General features: G+C 48.1%; 1 protein-coding gene across 2 annotated transcripts; it reads left to right on the top strand.

Moving 5' to 3' along the window:
- Window positions 1–395: 395 nt before the first annotated feature.
- Window positions 396–11,761, top strand: HJV (hemojuvelin BMP co-receptor). Of its 2 annotated transcripts, none has more exons than XM_035098222.3 (4): window positions 396–545; window positions 3,420–3,603; window positions 5,202–5,704; window positions 9,550–11,761. In XM_035098222.3, the coding sequence occupies exons 2-4, from the start codon at window positions 3,510–3,512 to the stop codon at window positions 10,189–10,191; spliced, it is 1,239 nt and encodes a 412-aa protein (XP_034954113.3). In that variant the 5' UTR covers window positions 396–545; window positions 3,420–3,509; the 3' UTR covers window positions 10,192–11,761. The 2 variants fall into 2 exon arrangements, with proteins under 2 accessions (XP_034954113.3, XP_034954114.3); XM_035098223.3 differs by having other exon boundaries at window positions 443–545; window positions 3,424–3,603; window positions 9,550–10,334.
- Window positions 11,762–16,059: the final 4,298 nt, after the last annotated feature.

The following is a 16,059-nucleotide window of genomic DNA, read 5'->3' as shown; positions in this document are numbered from 1 at the left end:
CTCTTCCCATTCTGGGTCTGCAAAATGTATTTCTAAGCTGCCACTGTGCTGGATCAGGCCAAAGAGAGCCCATCAAGTCCACCCTCTTGTTCTCAAAGCGGCCATTCGGAGGCCCAGCGAACAGCAGCCGATCACTCCCCATTTGTGATGACCTGCAATTAATTAATATTCGGAGGAAAAGTGTGTGGTGTGTGTGTGTGTGTGTGTGTGTGTGTGTGTGTGTATACAAGGTGTCAGTTACTAAAATAAAACCAGCCGCCTCCGGGATGTGGCCTTCTGCCCGCCCCCAAATTCTGCTTTCGGGATCCAAAATACTACAACCTATTTTTAAAGCATCTGCTGCAGACCTTTGCCTTTTGGGGGACTGATCAGGTTGCAGAGGCTCAGCTGTCTTTAGGCTGCTGGCCACGAGCAATTGATGTCTTTCCCCCCTCGATTGTCACGAGAAGGCAGGAGCTGGGGGCATTTGGGGGTGTTTAATGAGGAAAGCTGGCAGTTTCCCCGCAGGGGGAGTTTGACCACGCAGCATGCTAGTTCACATTGAGGTAAGCATTTTGATTTATTCTTTCTACATTTCATTTCATACATACACACACACACACCCGGAAGGAGATACATACCACTTCGTTTTGAGATATCTACCGTTTTAAATATGTATCCTCAGAGGGGAGGCTGCCTCCTCCTTTCTTGTGACGGCAGGCTGCAGTGGGTGAAAGAGGGGCACTCTGCATATGCTCAAAGGCATCTTCGTGCATTGCTTCGTATCTGTTTCTTTAAAGAAGGGGCTTGGCCAAAAGATGAGACAGAGGTAGTGCGAAGTGGCCAAGGCTTATGGAGAGGTGTTTCATTTAAAAAAAACAAAAACCCAAAACTCCTGCTCCCTGAATTGATTCTTCTAGTTCCTTTTCCAAGCAGAAACTAGGTGGAGGGGAGAAGAAAACGGAATGAGAGAGTGAGAGCGAGCGAGCAACTTAATAGGGTTAATGACTCTCAAGGCAGGTGCTGATTCTTCCAGGCCTTGGTGCTGATTCATTGATGGCTTTCGATGATATCAACTCACCTCCGTTCTCCGCGAGGCAAAGCATTTGTGTCAGTTGCTGCGACTCAGAGGGAAGATGCATTAAACCCAGTTTGGGCTTGCTGTTATGCTCTCGAACGTACCCACTCTTCTTGAGAAATGCCCAAAGGGGCACCGCGTCATCAACCTTCAGGGTGGTGGTGAAATGCTGCAGTTTTATCGTCGAGAAGGGCTACTGCTCCGTCGGCAGAGCACACTTTGCAAGCAGAAGGTCCCAGGTTCGAATCCCCACGGGCATCTCCAGGTGGGGTTGGAAGAGAACAGTGCCTGAAACCCTGTGCCAGGGTGTGTGGCAGGAGGGGATGGCAAGTGCGGCAGGAAGATTCAAGGGCAATTAAAAGAACCAAACATTTTAACATTTCAGTGTAGGGTAGCTTAGTATAGTGTGTGTGTGTGTGTGTGTGTGTGTGTGTGTGTGTGTGTGTAGAGTGGTACCTCCAGTTATGAACAGGTTCCGACTCTCTCTCTCTCTCTCTCTCTCTCTCTCTCTCTCTCTCTCTCTCTCTCTCTCTCTCTCTCTCTCTCTCTCTCTCTCTCTCCTCTCTCTCTCTCCTCTTTCTCTCCTCTCTTCTCTCCCTTTCCCTCTCCCTCTCCCTCTCCCTCTCCCTCTCTCTGTGTGTATGGATATACAACCAGAAATAACAGTATCCAAGCCTCTCTTCAAAAGCAATGACTGTTCTTTTATACTTCTCCATGACATATTGTTGTGAACAGGGATTTTAAGCTCTGACAAAAATGCAAGAAGCAGAAGGGCTTATATTTGTGTTGATGAGGAGATGAGAGTTTGTTTGTCTCAAATTAGACCTAGAATAAATGAAATTGTCCGGCAAAAGCAAGCTCACACCCTCTGACTGAGCTTGTATGCATAAAGCACTTCTGCAAGAGGCTCATTTAAAACTATATTTTGGGAACGACTTCTGTTCTTATGTAGCTGTCCCATGACTGTAGTTGTGTTCTATGTTATAAATCAAGCACTGCTATCCACTTAACACAAGGCTACCTACTTAGGAAACTGGATGCAGAATGTGATTAATGACAGGAAAGCGCAATGAAGACATCTGAATGTAAATTAAAGCAGCAGCGTGCAAAACAATGAATGCATAATTCACTGGATATGCAGAAAGGGGTCAAGAAATATATCCGCATGTGGGACAGGACAAAGGGGGAATATTTGGGCTATATGTGGGATGCTGAAGGAGGATTTTTTTAATAATAATAATAATAATAGTTGGGGAAAAAGGAAAACAAAATTCACCTGCCTTCTTGAAAGGATCTTCCATCTCTGTTTTCAACCATCTGAATAAGGAATACCCATATTTTCGGGACAGACACTGTCCAACCAGTTGAAGGAAGTGTTCCCCCCGCCAAGCATTTGAGGGGAGGGCTTATTACCAATCAGACTTGATGCAATCCTCAAAAACAGCAAGTTCTCTAAAAATTGCCACCGACCCAAATTTCACCAAATGTGCAAATCAAAGTTCATGCCGGAAACTTGTATTGTTTTTATTTTGAAAGGAAAAGGGGCGGGAAAAAAAAAACTCCCAATCAAAATCATACTATCAGCATACTATCAGCCACCCAGTGTGTGGCCTGTAGATCTGAGGAACTCCCTGCCCATTGACTTTAGGCAGGTGCTTTATTTGCTGTATTCTTTCTAGCTCATGCTAAAAACATTATCATTTTGGGAAAGCCTATTTGAACAAGCAGAATGTTGACATGTGTTAGTTAACTTGGTTTTTTTAGCGTATTCTTCATTTTAATTACATTTTGAATATTTTAAACGGTTGTTTTTAACTTTATTCTTTTTTATAAACTGTTGTGAAGCTCCTTTTCTTAAAAATAAAAATCAAGCAGTATATAAATGAATTGAAAATCAATCCATCATGCAGATGTATATATTCTTTTCTGTCTTTATCTACGTTTCCGATCACAATTCAAAGTGTTGGTGCTGATCTTTAAAGCCCTAAATGGCCTCAGCCCAGTATACCTTAAGGAGCGTCTCCACCCCCATCATTCTGCCCGGACACTGAGGTCCAGCTCCGAGGGCCTTCTGGCGGTTCCCTCCCTGCGAGATTATGGGGAACCAGGCAGAGGGCCTTCTCGGTAGTGGCGCCCGCCCTGTGGAATGCCCTCCCATCAGATGTCAAGGAAATAAACAACTTTCTGACTTTTAGAAGACATATGAAGGCAGCCCTGTTTAGGGAAGCTTTTAATTTTTTATTGTATTTTTAATATTCTATTGGGAGCCACCCAGAGTGGCTGGGGAGACCCAGCCAGATGGGTGGGGTATAAATAATACATCATCATCATCATTAATATTATTATTTGGCTTTTCTTCCAGACAGCCACGGAAAGAAAGAAGGAAGCAAAGAGAACGGAGGGAGAGGAACAATCCTGGTAAGCAACGTTCATAAACTCTGGATGGATTGGAATGGGGAGAATCGCCTGCTTCATGAGGCCGGGACGCTCGACAAATGCTGGTTTCATCATTAAAGCGCTCTTCCTTCTCCTGCTCTGTAGACATGGTAAGGACTTGACAGGCCATTGGCTGGTTCCAGCAGACTCCTTTGCTATACCTGTTTAAACCAGCCCTTTATTCAGAAGCACAAGGGACATGGGTGGCGCTGTCATCTAAACCACAGAGCCTAGGGCTTGCCGATCGGAAGGTTGGTGGTTCGAATCCCCGTGATGGGGTGAGCTCCTGTTGCTCGGTTCCAGCTCCTGCCAACCTAGCATGTCAAAGTGCAAGTAGATAAATAGGTACCGCTCTGGTGGGAAGGTAAACAGCGTTTCCGTGTGCTACTCTGGTTTGCCAAAAGCGGCTTAGTCATGCTGGCCACATGACCTGGAAGCTGTAAGCAGGCTCCCTCGGCCAATAACGTGAGATAATAATCCCAGATGGGCCATCTGGCTGGGTTTCCCCAGCCACTGTGGGCGGCTTCTAACCGAATATTAAAAACAGTACAGCATATGAATGCTGCAGCCCCAGAGTTGTCTGTGACTGGACCTAATGGTCAGGGGTCCCTTTACCTTTACCTTATTCAGAACCACAAGGACTGGGATATTACTATTATTTTTGGGCAAGGACTGCAGCTTGGTGATTGTACGAGTGTGTTGGTGAATTCTCCACAGTTATCTTTGCAAGGAAGGAGGGTGGAACAATGTGTCCCCACCCCCCACTCAGCTGCCCCATGTGATCCAGTGGATCCCTGCCAGCATGGCACTGCAACAAACACTGAACTGTTTATATGTCGGAAGAATTTAGTCTTATAAATTATAATTTATTACCTTTTAAAATACCCCCCCCCAAAAAAGCAGAGTCCTTTTTGTTGGGGATAATTCAGAGGGAACTTCCCAGGTGTCAAAAAAGACTATTTATGTATGCCACTACTGCGACCCATCTTTTGTCATCCCATAAATGGAAAACGAGCGAGGTCCCAACCAAAGAAGAGTGGCAACTTAAACTGATGGAATATGTGCAGCTTGCGGATTTAACCTACAGAATAAGAGAACAAGAAGAATGTACGTTTAAAGAAGACTGGAAAATGCTTACTGAATAGATGGATGAAAATTGTGTTCATTTAAAAACTCTGGTAGCATTAAGATAAATTCATCAGTGAAAATAAGTTTTGTTGGAAGTAATAATGGATTACTGAATGGTTTAGTTCAGGGGTCAGCAAACTTTTTCAGGAGGGGGCTGGTCCACTGTCCCTCAGACCTTGTGGGGGGGGGCCAGACTATATTTTTTGGGGGGGAATTAATGAATTCCTATGCCCCACAAATAACCCAGAGATGCAATTTTAAATAAAAGCACACATTCTACTCATGTAAAAACACGCTGATTCCCGGACCATCCATGGGCTGGATTTAGAAGGTGACTGGGCTGGATCCGGCCCCCGGGCTTTAGTTTGCCTACCCATGGTTTAGTTCATGTAAAATATGCAGGGATGTATGGTATGCAAAATGAACCATGGAAAGAGAAGAAGGGAAGTCATTGATTTAAGGTTGTTTAAACAAAAATTTTGAAATGTAAATTTCAAACTGACTCTGATCTTCATGGCTGGTTTTTTTTTCTTTCTCTTCCTATCATTAACATCATTGCTATTTTGGTTCTGCCCTGCAGCATATTCCCACTGCAAGATCTTGCGCTGCAACTCCGAGTACGTGGCCTCCACGCTCAACTTGCGTGGCCCCAACAAGCACGCTAGCTACTGCAACACCCTGCGCTCCTACTCCCGCTGCACGCGCAGGACGGCCCGCACCTGCCGCGGGGACCTCGCCTACCACTCTGCCGTCCACGGCATCGAGGACCTCATGATCCAGAACAAGTGCTCCAAGGAGGGGCCCGCTTCGCCGCGGCGGCCCCCCGCGCCATCCCCTGGCCACCAGGGTTTGGAACCCCCAGAGATCTGTGATTACGAGAAGAGCTTTTCCCGGAAACACAACAGACCCCCCACATACCAGCACTGCGCCACGTTTGGGGACCCCCACGTACGGACCTTCAGCGACGAGTTCCACACGTGCAGAGTGGAAGGTTCCTGGCCGCTCCTGGACAACAACTATTTGTTTGTTCAAGCGACGAGCTACCCTGTCTTGAAAGGATCAAACGCAACTGCTACTAGCAAGGTAAGAAACTGTGACCTCTACAGGTGTCCCATTAAAGTTTCCCATGGCTTGTGTCATTGGTGGTGTGCTGGTCCCAGTGGTTACCCAAGAGGGGAAGTTCAAGTCCAGTCCATGGTTTATAGGTTCAGGGTAGAGACAGTCCGAAGAAGCCAAGGCTGGGAGCAGGGCAGGGCATCAGGTGAGATCAGGAACAGGTACGAAGCCCGGTAACTAAGGCAGGTCAGGATCACAGGCAGGGAAGCAAGGCAGGAACACTGGCAGGATCTAGCAACCAACAATGTTGCTCCTGCAACCTGGGGCAGGGTTTGGCCGCCTTTTATCTTGAACGGGGTAACGGACGCCCCTGATCCCCTGGCGACTCACTCCCTCACCTTGCCTGGAGGCGAGCACTCCTCCTGCGAGTACTCAGGTCCCTCCTCCTGTCTGCCCTGAGTCACTGCATCTCGGGAGACGCCGGTGGGTTACTGGACCCAGGAGCCGCCTTAGCCCCAGCTGGCAGTGGGCCAGCTGCTGGTGACGACCCAGCTGATGGCAACAAGGTATCTCCTGCGTCTGGCACCAAGGCAGGCTCAGGCCCCAGACTCGGCTCAGCTGATGCTTGTTGCAGGGGAGGCTGAGCAGACTGGGGCTTCTCAGGATCAGGCCCCAACCTCAGTTCAGCTGACGCCCCAGGCGAGTCTGAGCCCGAGTCCCAGGCCATCACAGGTGGTGTGACCAGGAAGAGAGCCTCATAATTACTATGGGCATTTCTAAGAACTAAGATCTACCGGCGGTCCGCTTTGCACTGGGAAGACGCCAGGTTCACCTGCCCATATCTTCAGTCAAAGGGTCTCAGGCAGCAAGTCACTATTCTGACATTTGGATTTGGAGAACGGCTGCCAGCGAGTGTAGCTGCCACTGGGCTGGGTGGATCAAAGATGTGATAAGGCATTTTACACTCGTTCCAACACTGTATATATCAGAACCGGAAAGCCTCAGACCAGGGGGTGGGGTTCATATGGGTCTCACCCCTCCCACTGGACTGGATAGCCAGGGCCTTCCAAGTCTTTTCTCTCCTCTTCTAGGGGAAGGAGACCCTCCAGATCTGGCAGAGCTAAGGATGGCCCTGAAAAAAACAAGCACACCCGTGGTCAGTGTGCCCCATTAAAAGAAATTACGCCACAGGGGACACATTGGGAAGTTACACAACACCCCACTTACATCTCTGTTCGAACCAGGGATGGATCTACACTGACCTGTTTTAACGTTATGAGAACGATATTAGATATAATTCAGGCACGTCCAACTCCCAAGAGCCTGCGATCTGCTCCCAGTATTAAAAAAAACTGGCAGTGATCTACCCAATGTCAGTGGAGGGAGGAGTGTGCATGGGGAGGATTGCCCAGAGTTGTAGAGTTGTTTTGGGAATGATCCCCCGATCTGTCATGAGCAGCCGGGGATCTATTGGTAGATTACGAGACATGCCTGAGATACCGTATATCATTCTAAAACATCACAGGGCATGCTTGTTAATTAAAGCGGGTTATACCTTTGTTGTTTTTCTTTGAAAAGCTGTCTCCCTGCTGCTGATTGTCGCATTTTAATAGAGCATTATGAACGTTTAAAGTAGGATGTCATGTGTACATATAGGTTATCAAAACCCTTCCTTAACGTTAAAAACCATGAGTGTAGATCCGCACCAGGACAACCCACACTCTGTAAGACTAAGAGAATGCAGAGGGAACTAGAGGTGGGTGGCTCTCCTCTGGTTTACAGAAATTAATGGCAAGTACCAATTTTTGTTTTTGCCAATAAATCTTCTACGAATAGGATGCAGCAGAGCAGGATTCCCTAAGGACAGGACTGGTTTTCCCTGCAGCAGAACAAATACAAACAACCCTCCACAGTGCCTTTCTACCAAATGCGGCGTTAGCCAAGGAAAAACCCGCCTGCTTTATAATTCTTTGCAAAAGTATGAGCAGAGGGCCAAGTGGCTGCCCTGCAGATGTCAACAACTGGGAAATTGCCCAGGGCTGATGCTACCACTTCCCTTAAGGAGCGACGAGTCCCCTAGGGGGACTCTTCAAGTTCGTACATGGAGAACTAGAGAGGAGGAGAAGAGAGATACCTGAGCGGACGTATATTCTGAAGCACAGGGGGCTCCGGGATGGCCATCTGTTAGAGATTCCTTAGCTGGGATTCCTGCATTGCAGGGGGTTGGACCAGATGACCCTTGAGATCCCGTCCAACTCTACAATTCTCTGATTCTGTCTCTCTCTCTCTCTCTCTCTCTCTCTCTCTCTCTCTCTCTCTGTGTGTGTGTGTGTGTGTAAAAAAAAAAGGTAAAGGATCATGAATGACTCTGGGGTTGCGGCGCTCATCTTGTTTTACTGGCTGAGGGAGCCGACGTTTCTGTGCAGACATTTTTTCTGGGTCATGTGGCTAGCATGACTAAGCCGCTTCTGGTGAACAAGAGCAGTGCACAGAAACACCGTTTACCTTCCCGTCGCAGTGGTACCTATTTATCTACTTGCACTTTGATGTGGTTTCGAACTGCTAGGTGAGCAGGAGCTGGGACTCGAACCGCCAACCTTCTGATCGGCAAGCCCTAGGCTCAGTGGGTTAGACCACAGCACCACCTGCGTCCCGTGTGTGTGTATGTGTGTGGATATGTATATGTATATATGTATATGTATATGTATACATATTGGGAGATTCATTCCCTGTGTGCAGTCAGTCATGGGTTTGTTGTCTGTCATATGACTGTATGTGTTTTCATTCCACAGAGTGGGAAGTGACGTAGACAGGATGTTTGTCTTATTGTGTTCCTAAGTGGGACTGTTGTTCCTTTGTTCTCTCTCTTTGCTGGATGATACTAGAGAGAGAGGGAGCCATGTTCCGTGCTCCGTGTCTGTTTACGTGTAAATAAACTGCTGTGGTCTGTTACACAACTGTGCAAGTATCTGTAGATGCTAAGAGTGTGTTGATGTACTCCCACATCAATCACTGGAAGTCTGGGGGCTGAGGAAGGCTCAGAAGCTCCCGAACAATCGCCCAGGAAACAGGGAACACGCCAGTTGGGCATGTGTCTCTGCCAGGGGTCTCCTTGTGAGTAGGCCCTTTTCCTGACATATTTATCTACTTGAACTTTGATGTGCTTTCAAACTGCTACGTTGGCAGGAGCTGGGACTCGAACCGCCGACCTTCTGATCGGCAAGCCCTAGGCTTAGTGGTTTAGACCACAGCGCCACCCGCATCCCGTGTGTGTGTGTGTGTGTGTGTGTGTGTATCTGCATATGTATATGTACATACAGATACACATACCCACTACCCACAAACATACAAAAGTCCTGCTGAAAAGGATTTCAGTGTGCATTTCTCTTCCCTGTACACATTTTTGGAAAATAATAAATGGGTCAGCTCAATAATAAATGGGTCAGGGAGATTAAGTGGCTTGGGCACACATGGAGAGCATGAAATAATGCTGCGGTCTAAACTACAGAGCCTAGGGCTTGCTGATCGGAAGGTCGGCGGTTCGAATCCCTGTGACAGGGTGAGCTCCCGTTGCTCTGTTCCAGCTCCTGCCAACCTAGTAGTCTGAAAGCACGAAGTGCAAGTAGATAAATAGCTACTGCTGCAGCGGGAAGGTAAATGGTGTTTCCATGCGCTCTGGTTTCCGTCACGGTGTTCCTTTGCGCCAGTAGCGGTTTAGTCCTGCTGGCCACATGACCTGGAAAGCTGCCTGTGGACAAATGCCGGCTCCCTCGGGCTGAAAGCGAGTTGAGCGCCACAACCCCAGAGTCGCCTTTGACTGGACTTAACCGCCCAGGGGTGCTTGACCTTACCTTTTACCTCTCTCTTTCCAGCTCACCATCATATTCAAGAACATGAAGGAGTGCATAGACCAGAAAGTCTACCAGGCGGAGATTGACAACCTGCCGGCAGCTTTCGAGGACGGATCCACGAACGGGGGCGAGAAACCCGGAGGAAAAAGCTTGAGCATCCACGAGCGCACGCCCGGGCAGCACGTGGAGATCCTCGCCACGTACATCGGCACCACCATTGCCGTGCGGCAGGCAGGGAGGCAGCTCTCTTTCTCCATCCGGGCGGCCGAGGACGTGGTGCGCTCCTTCACGGAGGAGCAGGACCTCCAGCTGTGCGTGGGAGGCTGCCCGCCCAGCCAGCGCATCTCCCAGACTGAGTGCTGCTGCGGCAACGGGGCCATCCCTGCGCAGACGGCCCAGCTCCTGTGCAAGGAGAAGCTGCCGGTGGAGGACGTCTACTTCCAGTCATGCGTCTTTGACGTGGTGACATCGGGAGACATCAACTTTACGCTGGCTGCGCACGCTGCCTTGGAGGACGCCAAAGTCTTCCACCCGGATGCCAGGAAGCACCACCTCTTTCAAAGCGATGCAGCTTGCTTGTCCCGGGGCTCGGCCTTCCTCATCACCATCACGTTGGCCCTTTCAGCATTGCAACATGGGACAGGACAAACGGTAAAGCTGTAAAAATCTGGGATGGATGGAGATTATGTTCAGAAGCAGGGCACCCTGCCCTTCCAAGCTTTATTAGTGAGAGTGGAAATGGACAAATCTGTTGATTTTGACCTCTCCCCTCCTCGTTTCTCAAATCTTAAGTTCAGCATGTCAAACTTCCACATCATTTTTTATTTATTTAACAAATCCTCATTTTGGTGAGAATATCTCCTAATATGCACATTTTTGTGTGTGCAAGCAATTAATAGAAATGCACTCTTGTACACCATTTTACCAAAGTATGCACAACTTTTTACCCCAGCAGATGCATATTTGTACACTTCTTCTTTGTTAGACAGCTGCGTCGCAAAATTTGGAGAAGTATGGATTGCAAATGATATCTGTGCTTCAGGTGGTGTATAATTGTAGAAAATGGCACTGCAAGTGGCGAATATAGGGCAGAACAGAGAATTATGCCTGCTTACACTCTTAGTGTGTGTGCCCCATGTTCTGCCTGACACCCTGTTAAGCTCACCTGCTCGTCTCAAGTCCAGAGAAGGACATGGCGCCATCGCTAGCATTGAAGTAAGAGTCAACAGCCAATCCAACAGCCTTCTCTACATGAACCGGAAGGGAGGCACCATCTTGGTTGTTTTTTTTTTTGTAGGGACTAGACAACCCTTTGCAGGGCCGGCTCTAAGGCAAGGCTGGGTGGCTCAGGGCGCCAGGCCGCCGGGCCGCCGGGGGGGGGGGCGCTGCACGGCTGCGCCTGCTGCAGCAGCGCTGCATCCGCCAGACAGCCGCGGTGGGAAATGGGGCGGGGGGGGGGCTCCGGAGCGATCTTCGCACCACGGTGCCCGGGTGCCTGATATGCTTAAGATGGCCCTGACCCTTTGGATGCCTTCCAACTCTACAGTGCTATGATTCTCCTGAACCTAAGGCAGCAAAATGGCTTGGGCAGTCCTGAATCAACAAATCTTAATGTAGCATGCCCAGGAGAACATCCCTCTCTGGAATGAGCCCTGACACCACGGCCTGCTTACTCCAGGGCAATCCTACTGATATGAGGGAGACTACTCTAATACTGGGACGCGGGTGGCACTGTGGTCTATACCAGAGAGCCTAGGGCTTGCCAGTCAGAAGGTCAGCGGTTCGAATCCCCGCAACAGGGTGAGTTCCCGTTGCTCAGTCCCTGCTCCTGCCAACTTAGCAGTTCGAAAGCACGTCAAAGTGCAAATAGATAAATAGGTACTGCTCCGGCGGGAAGGTAAATGGCGTTTCCGTGCTCTGCTCTGGTTCACCAGAAGCGGCTTTGTCATGCTGGCCACATGACCTGGAAGATGTACGCCGGCTCCCTCGGCCAATCATGTGAGATGAGTGCCGCAACCCCAGAGTAATCCACGACTGGACCTAATGATCAGGGGTCCCTTTACCTTTACCTTACTGTAATACTGGTGATGTGTGCATTGCAACTTTAGGCCCAGATAACTTGTGCTAATCAAACGTGTGGTAAACGTATTGGATCTGGGTGGGGCAGGGACTTTGGGAAATTATTAAGGAATGTAAATAAGAAAGGGGGGAAATGATTAATATATTAAAGTTGAAGACTTTAAGAGAGGGTTCATTTGTCTGCGGAGACTGTGAATATGATCTGCTGATGGTGTCTTTGGTATCAGTTATTGATGGTGCATGGACGGGTAATTCCACACCAAATCACCTGGTGCCATGTATTCTCACGACTCAGATTCCCTTCAATTTTTTAATGTGTAGATACCTATGAGATAACCTCAAATTAATTTTTTAAGATTTTTTGGTCCATCATTTTTGGTCCATATCATATGTATTGGAAACAAAATAGCTTTGACCATAGCATTGCAGAAGTGTTTTGCACAATAAAATGAACAAGGGCTCTTAATTTTTAAACTATATTATTAGATGACATTGGCACATAAGAGGGTACAATTTTAACTATTTTCACAATGTATGAGTTATTTCAGGCTCAGAGACCTTAAACCTGTACAATTGTTTTGTAATTTTTTTTCTTCAAAATCAATTTATTTTATAACCACAAAAAACACCCTCCTTATTTTTAAAACATAATAATAATAATAATAATAATAATAATAATAATAATATTACCTGGCCCATCTGGCTGCGTTTCCCCAGCCACTCTGGGTGGCTTCCAGCAGAAAAATAAAACACAGTAATCTATTAAACATTAAAAGCCTCCCTAACAAGTACATGGTTATCCCATTCTACAAAGAAGAAGAAGAAGAAGACGAAGAAGAAGAAGACGAAGAAGAAGAAGAAGAAGAAGAAGAAGAAGAAGAAGAAGAAGAAGAAGAAGAAGAAGGAAACATGTGCTAGTTGTGTGGTTTGTGTGCTATGGCTTATCGAACTACTGGGAATAAAATGACAAAAATTCACTTTGAATGGTTGGTGACCCTTTTCTGTGGCACTTAATAGCACGTTTATACCTTATTTTGAAAAAGACCACAATTAGCTTTATTTTGATACCAGAGCCCAATCAGTTGAAAAATAAGCGAAACAGGAGGTTTTTTTCCTAAACTGAAGCAGAAATTGCATTAGCCTAAATCGCGCGAAAATTGAAATTTTCAAAAAATTCTCCTGCACCCAATTTTGAACCAAAAAATCTTAAAAAATAAAATAAAATAATTCCAGGTTATCTCATAGGTATCTACACATAATAATTTTTTTTTGAAGAAAATCTGAGTCGTGAGAGCATGGTCAAATATTAAAATCAGGTGATTTGGCATGGAATGACCTGGAAACTAAAGTTTCAAAGGGGAAGAAGAATGAGTGTGTGTGTGTGTGTGTGTGTGTGGTGACGTAGCCTGAGAGGCATTTCTAGATTTTGTTTCCACAATGATTGAGTATGAGGCATCTTCCCATATCTTTCTCTCTCCAACCCTGCCTCCAGCACTGACAGCGTTCGCTCCTGAACTGCCTCCGTACGGCCTCCGTTAATCCTCAAGTGTTTGGCATTAAAAATACATCTATTTTTGAAGCCTTCATTTCCTGTCATCTGTTGCTCCTTTAAGCGCCCGGCTTGCAACAGGTGAAGCTAAAAATAACTGGCCTTAAAGAGGGCGGGGGGTGCCTCTCCTCTTCCGTTGGAAAAATGAAATGCGTACAAACAGGGTGTCCAGCCGGAAGCCAGAGAGGAGAGGATCCCTGTATCTCCAATTCAGACACTCCTCCTAGTTTTCAGTACACCAGTTCATGGGTATTTTCATTTCTGCTCCAGTCACCAAATGTAATCTCTATCTACGGTTGTGTTTGTGTCTCTATCTCTATCTCTATCTCTATCTCTATCTCTATCTCTATTTATGGTTGACAAACAGGACCGGTGAAAACAGGCAAGTCCAGGTCCCTCTCCCATTAAATAACACACACAGATTAACCAAGGTGTTAATCTGTGCATGCCTCAAAAGAAGAAGAAAATGAGCAGGAGCTGTCCATGGAGGGCAAGGATGCAAAACAGCAGACCACCTCTAGCATCTTTAATACCTTCACAGAATGGCTGGGGCAACCAAGTCAGATGGGCAGCATCCAAAGAATAAAATTATTATTATTACTAGAATCGTTTTTGGTCCTATTAAGGACTTTTCCCTCTTCATGAAAGCTCTCTCTCTCCTCCCTCTCTCCCTCCCCCCCCCTCTCTCTCTGCTAACAACTGATCATTTTGCTTAGATTCCGATAAATTTTTAGGTCGACTTGCTTGCACAACACTTAGAAACTACAATAATAAGCAGTAGATATATTGCTAACCCATCCATCCATGCTATTACTGGCACAACACCTACGCATTGTTGTTTAGTCATTTAGTCGTGTCCGACTCTTCGTGACCCCATGGACCAGAGCACGCCAGGCACTCCTGTCTTCCACCTACGTATTTGAATGCAAATATTTTTCAAGCAGCCTCCAGCTCTCCTTGCATGAGCTCTTGTGTGGATAAAGACCTTATGTACACATTAGCTCAGTGGCTCCCTAACCTTTTTTTGCCCCCGCACCCTTGGTTCCATAAACTCATCCCCAGTGCCCCCTACCCTATGTTGTGAACCACCCTGAGATCTACGGGTATAGAGGTGGTGTGAGGGACAAGGGATACAGGGAAGTCCCTCCCATCTTAAGTTCCAGCCCATCCCCAAGCGCTGGGGAGAGCAGGGAGAGCTCTGCCTCCAGCGGAGAATCAGGAAGTGGTGTCCGAGGCTCAGGCAAGGTTGCGGAGCCCATGACCCAGGTGGGACAGGAAGGGGGGAGCCCGGGGGGAAGGCCAATTCCCCCAACTCCGGAATTGCGCCGAAAACGTAGGGGGAAGAGGCTGGGTCTCCCAAAGCTTCTTTGCTGGAAGAAAACGCGCCAATCTCCATTCGGAGGTACTGACACCTCACCGTAAGCATGTATATAGATCGCTCTGAGCACTGTAAATAATCAGCACTTAATAAAAGTCTAAAAGGACTATGCTGCGAGGAGTCGTTACTCTAGAGTAGCCACATCAGCACCTCTGACAGCTACCTCCGAATCTTTTTTGGCTACTTTGGAGTGCCGCGATGAGCGCGCAAGAGGCTGAGCATTGGAGGCTGGAGGCCGAAGCAGCGAAGCAGGAGATACGGAACCTGACAGCGCAGGCCCAGCAGCAATTGCATGCCGCTCAGGAGGAAGCGCGCGGGACGCGGGACGCGCTGAACAAGCTGGTGGAGCAGGTGAGGACGAAAGAGGAGACCGAGAAGCAGCTAAGGGTGATGGTGTTGGACCTACAGAAAAAGTTGGATGAGGAAAGAGCCGCGAGAGGTGGGGGGGCGCCCCAGCCACAGCTAGTCCGAATGAGAAGGGGACAGACCCTAGTCACCAAGTTTAGCGGCGACCCTAGGGAGTACCTAGGATTTGAGACGGAAATAAACTATGCGCTGGAACTGCATGCAGCTGAATTCCCAGATGACGCGCACAGAGTCTCCTTTATTATAGAGCATTTGACTGGGGCCGCCCGCGAATGGGTCAGACCGCTCATCGCGCAAAAAAATGATTGCATGAAGAACGTAAAACTATTTTTAGAAGCTTTAAAAATAATGTACGCTAGTGACAGTGAAATGGAAGCCACAAAAGAAGAGCTTCATAACTTAACACAAGGAAAATTAACAGTTAGAGAGTACTGGGCAAGATTCACCATGCTGGTGCACAAACTGGGGTGGGACCTGCACAGTGATCCAGTGAAATCAGCTTTCTATCTGGGCTTGCACTCAGACGTTAAGGATGAGCTGGCGAGAGGTCCAAAACCGCGGACTATGGATGAGTTGAGTAAAGCAGCGCTAGCGGTGGGGGTGAGACAGGAATCCAGATGGAACGACAAACAAACGACGCGCGCAGCAAAACCTTGGTTCCCACGCTCCCAGGACAGACCTCATCACCAAACCCCACCCCAGGGCCCACCCCAAGCCCCGCCCAGACCTGGCCCAGAGCCGGAACCGATGGAGATCGGAGGAGCGCGCGCGCGGGCTTTTCAAACCCCGGCACCACAGAAACGCAAGGAGGGGAGGGGAGGAAACTGCTTTTTGTGCCACTCCCCCAGTCACCTCGTCAGGAATTGTCCGTGTCGCAGGGAATGGCAGGGAAGGGCGGGAACTGTTATGCCCGCCCCCACAGACTCAACGCAACAGCAGGGAAACGAGACAGCCTGGCTGCAGGAGACAAGGGGCAGCAGCCAGGCGCAATCGACGGAAACCAGCCCCCTCCCACCCTCCCTTCCACAGAGGGGCAGCGCCAGCCCACACCCCCCAGAGCAGGGGTGGTTCTAGAAGTGACTTTGACACTCCCTAATGGGTACCCACTGACGGCACCGTCGGGGGCGTCTGCCAATTTTTTTTCAAGAAATTTTGCAGA

The sequence above is a fragment of the Zootoca vivipara genome, chromosome 16 (genome assembly GCF_965207765.1).
Source record: "Zootoca vivipara chromosome 16, rZooViv2.hap1.1, whole genome shotgun sequence".
NCBI classification, from domain to species: domain Eukaryota; kingdom Metazoa; phylum Chordata; class Lepidosauria; order Squamata; family Lacertidae; genus Zootoca; species Zootoca vivipara.
Note: the sequence above shows the minus strand (reverse complement) of the source record. Positions and strands in the feature narration are given on the sequence as shown.